Source organism: Opisthorchis viverrini (genome assembly GCF_000715545.1).
Source record: "Opisthorchis viverrini unplaced genomic scaffold opera_v5_502, whole genome shotgun sequence".
NCBI lineage: Eukaryota > Metazoa > Platyhelminthes > Trematoda > Opisthorchiida > Opisthorchiidae > Opisthorchis > Opisthorchis viverrini.
Window position 1 is genome coordinate 160,336 of NW_008752166.1, and position 6,392 is coordinate 166,727.

At 44.9% G+C, this 6,392-nt stretch overlaps 1 protein-coding gene across 1 annotated transcript in view; it reads left to right on the forward strand.

Moving 5' to 3' along the window:
• Positions 1-342: 342 nt before the first annotated feature.
• Positions 343-6,392, forward strand: part of T265_11478 (hypothetical protein) — a gene marked incomplete at both ends in the record, with an annotated part of 15,806 nt that continues 9,756 nt past the window's right edge. Inside the window, one exon of the mRNA XM_009178145.1 lies at positions 343-1,089. Coding sequence (XP_009176409.1) covers positions 343-1,089 — 747 coding nt within the window. The remainder of the gene's footprint in view (positions 1,090-6,392) is intronic.

Below are 6,392 nucleotides of genomic sequence, written 5' to 3' on the forward strand. Positions count from 1 at the left end.
TTTCCATCTCGTCATTGTGGTGGTTGGTCTCTATTCGTCTAGCTAGTCGCTTGCACGCCAGGGTGGTGTGGTTGGGCATGTTGTCTGGTTGTACGGTGATGTTTCCTAATATCCATACTGGGTGTTCTTATTCCCATTCTTTGAGTGCTTGTATAATATATTGTCCCATACGGGATGGGAATGAACACAGTATCAATATTGGAGCTCACCTGTTTTCGACGGCTTTGGGTGGATGTGCATCGAAAACATCTTGAGTTTTCTGATTATTACGTAGATCGCTGTTGTTTCGGGATATTGATGAGCGGTTTCTTTTTACTCTTTAGATAGCGCTGCTCTCGATTCATGAGCACCGCCAGCGATTCCGTGGATTCGCCAAAATTGGTACTAACGGAAGAACCCAACAGCCCACCTTCGGGTGATCAGCCGGACTGGCGCGTGAAAGCTTGTGAGCTTCTGGAAACCCATATAAAGATGCTTAAGCAGAGTAATATCGAGTTGGCAATGAAGTCGGCTGCAATTTCTTGCTGTCTGGTGGAGTTACTTGGCGATTTATCTTTCCTTTCCAGAAGCGCATCTGAATCAGAAGACAAAAATTGGCTAGTAAACCAGCTGGGTCATGTAATGCAGACCCAGTCAGTGAATGCGAGCGAGTTGTTTAGCGAATCCTGTCCCCCCGTTACTCCTTCTACCGACCACTCAATAATCTCGGACTCTAGCACTCCTGCGGAACCTTCCACGGCTCCTTCAGCCAAAAGAACAAAACCGGAGGCTGTTCGGCAGCATAAACGGCGGAAAACTCATCACGAACCGAAGGTGGACATGACGTTGAAGCGAGAACTCAGCTGCGCCTTCGACGAATCAGAAGACGATGAGGCAGAGAGTGAGGAGATTCCAAACGAAGAGCCAATGATGGATGCAGCTGTTGTGCGCGCTGCTTTCCGGCTTTTTGCAAAACACATTGGTCCATCTCTCAAACGAGAGTACCGTACTGAATACGGATGCCCTCCCACGCAGAGTTGGCTTGCCAACCAACTGTTGGCCCGTTGGGACAATTTGAGTCCTCATGAGCGCCGAACTTACCATAAACGAGTTTTGTCCACTTCATCTGCATCAGTCTCCTTATCTTAGCTATTCCTCTGTGGTCTGGTTTGTAAATATAATGATACTTATTAACTCTTCATCCTGGTTCTTCTCTGTATTCGTCTGTTTGCTCCTACGACAAATCTGTTGATGTTTTCGGGATCCTTCATTTTGTCGCGTTGTCTATATCATAGCACGGGATTTTACTAATCTCAAGCCCCCCATTTTGTGCATGTGTTGTTCGTGTCCAATCGCCCTGTAACGTAACCGCTTAGAATCAGGAGTTTTAGCAACGATTTAGTACTTCTGGTGTACCTGTCCTGCTTACCCCCTTGTGAACATATCCCTGATCCGATAAGGTTTGCTCAATATCTCATGCTCGTTTTTGATACTCTCGGATGTTTGTGACTTGTCTTCAGGATCCACGGGCAGTTTCTACGCTCTGTTGGCTGGTATTTTTGGTCTCATTTCTCCTCCTAGGCCCTCTGTTCCCCCAGTCGACAAATTGCACCAAACCTTTCGTGCTTCAGGTTCATAACTTCCTGGACACTACAACTGAAATACCATCTGGATGAGAGCAGTTGAAAAGTCATTGGGGTCAGTTGGAACGTTGTTTTGTCTGCCACACATAGATACGGCTCAAGATGAACCTTAGCTCCGAACGGAGTTCAATCTTGTCTGTTCTTAGGGACCCTACCCAACATGTTCCTATCTGGTTGGTTGGCCGTCGTGCAAAGTAAAGGTGCCGTGCTAATATCTCAATCAGAAGCACACATCTTAATGCGAAGGTCTACTTGTTAGACTGTTCAGTTGTAGCATCTTCGAGATCCCACTTTATAGTCATTCGGTTTTCGTTATAAATGTTGAAAATCCTCTCAAGCGATGTGCATGCGAATGTTGATGATTTTTTTTACTTCCTGTATGACTTGCGAACATGACCTGATGGATGATGAGCCACCTTTGATGTTGTCTTCTGAATCTTGGTTAACTTTTATCCTCAAAAGCAGTTGTCTATTCTTCCCTGCAGCTTGAAATCGGTTGTTCCAGCGGTCCCTTTCGTTGCAGCAGGGAGGCATAGGTCTCGAAGTGTCAACACTTCATTCATCCTGCAGATCGGCGTACGCCCGTCTATAGTTGTACATTCGTCTCAATCAATTGCTGTGTATTTTCCCAACGGCTTAAAAACGTGTCGGTTACGCCACCCACGAGGTCATTGAAATCTCGGCAGACCATATGCCTCGTGTGAATCCTCTAGTTACGCAATCCGAAACTAAGGCTTCTAGCGAGACGGCCCAATTGGTTATAATGCGCATTTACTGACCGGGAGGTCCATGGTTCGAACCCGACCTCTGCTTCTCGACTTCCCCTGTCTAGGACACCCGACTTCCCCTGTCTAGGCTTTGGCAACCTGGCATTACCCCCAGCCCTCGTGCTACCTTCTGGTAGCATGGCAGTTAGGCACCGAAAGGATGCCACAGCTGAACGATTTTCTTTGGGCTTCTGGCGTTCAGTGAAGCAGTTCTAACAGAAGCAAGATAGGTGGTCGCGTGTACACAGGTGTTGATTAGAAGTTTCTTTGTCTTCGAACCAACCTTTATCCCCTGATCTGCCCATTTTAAAAATAAATAAAATAAAGAGTCCAGCTGTAGCACCCTTTCGGTGCCTAACGGAAAAAGGCACGAAGGCTTGGATACTGTTGGGTTTTCCAACCCTAGACAGGAGCAGTCGATATGTTGAGATTGGGTTGGACTTTCCTGTCCACAAGCTGGTGCCTTAACCACTAAGCTATCTCGACCTCACTAAATGATGTATGAGTTTGTAGATTTGCTGTGTCGTGTACAAGGTTTCTGGAATCCCAATATCCGTTTTATCCTTCTTGAAGCTCATCAGGTAGTCCTCAAATTTCCATCAACCTTGAACCATCTACTTGAACCCAACTTTCATGAACTGCGACGTATACACACGTATGCATGCCAGTTTGGTCTTGAGAGAAAACTCGCCTAGAATCCAGCTGGATCTCTCGTTTAAGATTTGCCTCACTGAACCACCTCATGTTTCAGTCGTTACGTATTCGAGATGTAATACAAAATAAAGACGTAATACACTGCTCATAAGGTTGCTGACGTCTCTTCAACAACTCACAACTGGTTTCACGCTCGTTGAACCGAGAGATTCAGTTGGGTTCCAGGTAAGTCTACAGTTAAAACCAATTTGGTGTGCAGACGAGTGCATAAGGTATGTGGTTTACTTTTGCTACTATACGTGTTACATACTTTATGTCCACAACCAGTTAAAGATGAGGTGTCAGCCCTGTTTACTCGGGAGCATATTGGTTCCTGCCACCAAAAGGGCTTTGGAACCATAGCTACATTCACAAACTTCTAGTGCACTGTGTACCCTGCACTTCGATCTGATACCTTCTAAGTCGAGTTTTCCACCAGGGGCTTCTGGTTGATAGTCGGTCATGGAAGTAGGCCTTGATGTAGTTACTCGGAGTCATTGGCCTGAGGCCGAGTAGATCGGCTTAAGACTTTATTGGTGTTCTCCGTTGTCAAAGTACTATGATGGAGCACCGGTGTGTTAACCGTTTGAACTCATTCACCCACAAGTTTACAAGTCCAAGTGAACGACGAGGCAACTAGCTATACGGTAACTTGTCAATGTAGTGTTCACGGTTTCCTTCGAAGTGTGGAGCTCCACAGGTGGCACGGATGCATCTTCGCACTGAACATGTGTTTACCAGTCAGTGCTTCCAGGGTGACATTCGTTCGCCAGCCGAGTCGTAACTAATGGAGATGCTTTTTTACTTCGAAGATCAGTTTCACACCGCCCAAACACTCAAGCGGGGACCGATTGAATTCCATGAACCCAGTACGAATCATCTTACATTATATTAACCATAATATTAGCGACACTAGAATTTTCCCAAGGTACACTCCGAACAAATCGCTTATTTGGTCTCGCGGATCTTTCTCACCGTAAACCCCTTCCAGGATAGTTCCTCCACTTGATCTTTCCACAGAGGGAGGAGTTTGTTTGTAAGAATTTTTCCGATTTCCTTAGTAGTTGTTGTTTAGAGGTATGTGCGTTGGTTTAAAGCCCTGGCCGTTGCACTCCTGTAGTAAATATTTAGGGCAGAATGGTCGGAGCAGATGACACTTTTAAACCATACATGTTTTTCAGGTCACTTCAGGCCCGTTTTTAAGGTTGACTGGTTTAAATGTGGTGTGATGATCATCGATCTGCCTGTGTGTGCATGTGCTAGCCTCGAAAATGTGGGAACGAGTCTGCAAGTCGAAAACAGAGAGAGCAGTTTGAGTAGTTAAAAGTGTTTTTAGTTTGGCCTGAGGTTAATTACTTCACCATACCTCGTCCTTACATGGGGCTAGATGGCTCAGTGGTTAGAGTGCGAATTTACTGACCAGAAGGTCCGTGTTTCGAACCCGACCTCTGCCTCTCAACTTCTCCCGTCTAGACTTGAGCAACCTGGCACTATCCCAGCCCTCATGCTTCCTTCGGGTGGCATGGCAGATAGGCACCGAAAGGGTGCTACAGCTGAACGATTTGTTATATTATTTCATCCTTACAGGTCGATTTCGTTTGGATTTCGAGTGGTGTTCGCTTTTCGTATTTGCTAGTCCTTTTACTGACAGACAAATTTGGTATTATGGCATTTGAAACTAAGAAAGGATCATCAGGAATTTGGGCCCCAACAGCATCTGGTAAGGATGTATATTGGAAGTAAGCAAAGTATTCATTTTAACTAATTGTTTGTCTAACTGCTTGTTACTTGCTTCACAGGCGGTTGTAGATCGACCTGCAGTCCGCTGCCTAACTGCCAACAGAGAGTTTGTTTTGAATCGTGTCATTCAGCAACATAGCAATCCAAACATTCGTAAGACAAGTTAGAAAAGTGAACCTTGACTTATTCCCAATGCATCTATGGTATGCAGTTGACAACCTTAGTGATTTTATAGCAAGACACTTGCGCCTTTCCGTTTGTCTTTAGGTAGACTAGTTGATAATACAACTACCGCTCACTGTTTCATCATATCGCATTGTCTCTCACAAACTTCTGTCTTTTCCCATCATCTTGCCTCAGAAAGGCAGAGTAATTTGATTCTTTTGAGCAAGGGTGACTTTCGTTGTACACTGCGACCGACGTTTTACCTTAAGTATTCGTTATTTTCCTCTTATGATGACGTCAACAGTCGAGCCTTTTGATTATCTCCCAAAAAGGATTTAGGATTTCTACTCTGGTAGATTCTTTCAGCAAGTAATGTCGCCTTGTCCTTACATTCTCTCGTCTTTCTGTACGCAAAGCTCACTTTTTCCGATTCGTAGCCATCTGGGTGACTACAAGCAGTTAATCGCAGACGCTCCGTGCTGAAATATACCCTCACACACTGGTGCACTGTCACAATTTTTACCACGACAGGGTATGCATGATTCTGAACTCGTAGGTTTTCCAGCTCATCCGTCTGGTTGTCACGTGAAGCACTCAGTTACAACACATTTTCCGGTACCGAGTATGCCGCGATGCGTTATTGCTTCACCACAAAATTTCCGAGCGCAAACATGTTAGTTCAGTTTGTTGGAGCCTAAATTACGACTAGTCTTTGCTTTGTTTATTCACCTGAACCAATGAAGTGGAATTTCTCATCAGTCGTTCAGATCTGAAGCCGAACAAACTCAGAAACTCTGAAATTGTCACCAGCCGTAAAAAAACAACTGCCCAGACTTTGGGGGCGAGGACCATAAACAATAGGGTAATTTTCCTGCTGCATCGTTCTGAAAATCCAGCGGATCCGTTTATCGTGCACAAGATTCGTGTACTTTTTTACAAATTCAAATAACCACGGTGGCCGTCGGGTTTCACATTCCCTACATATCAATTGGTTCGAAAATAATATGTAACATTCTGCTCACTCCGGTTGGCTGATCGGTTTAGACAACTGTTCAAATGACAAAGTCGAGTGTTAAAAAAGGTGGGAATCCTCTTTCGAGTATCATCCCATGAATGGTGACGCCATCCATGGGATTACTCGACGTACGATCATGATCTTATAAAGCATCTCCCTATCCGCAGATTTGGGCGCTTTTTGAGTGTTAGCGATTCCGTGAAACCCGCTTCCCGCAACTGATTTTGTAATTTGGTTTGTGAAACTGCATAGATCTAAACAAACGAAAACAATTAATTACTAGGAGAACTAGCTCCGAACGTAACGGGACTATATAACAGCCAATGGAATTACCGTTTTCGTTGAGACAGATTGCATTGGCTGTTCTTCACTCGCCCTGACAGATGAAGT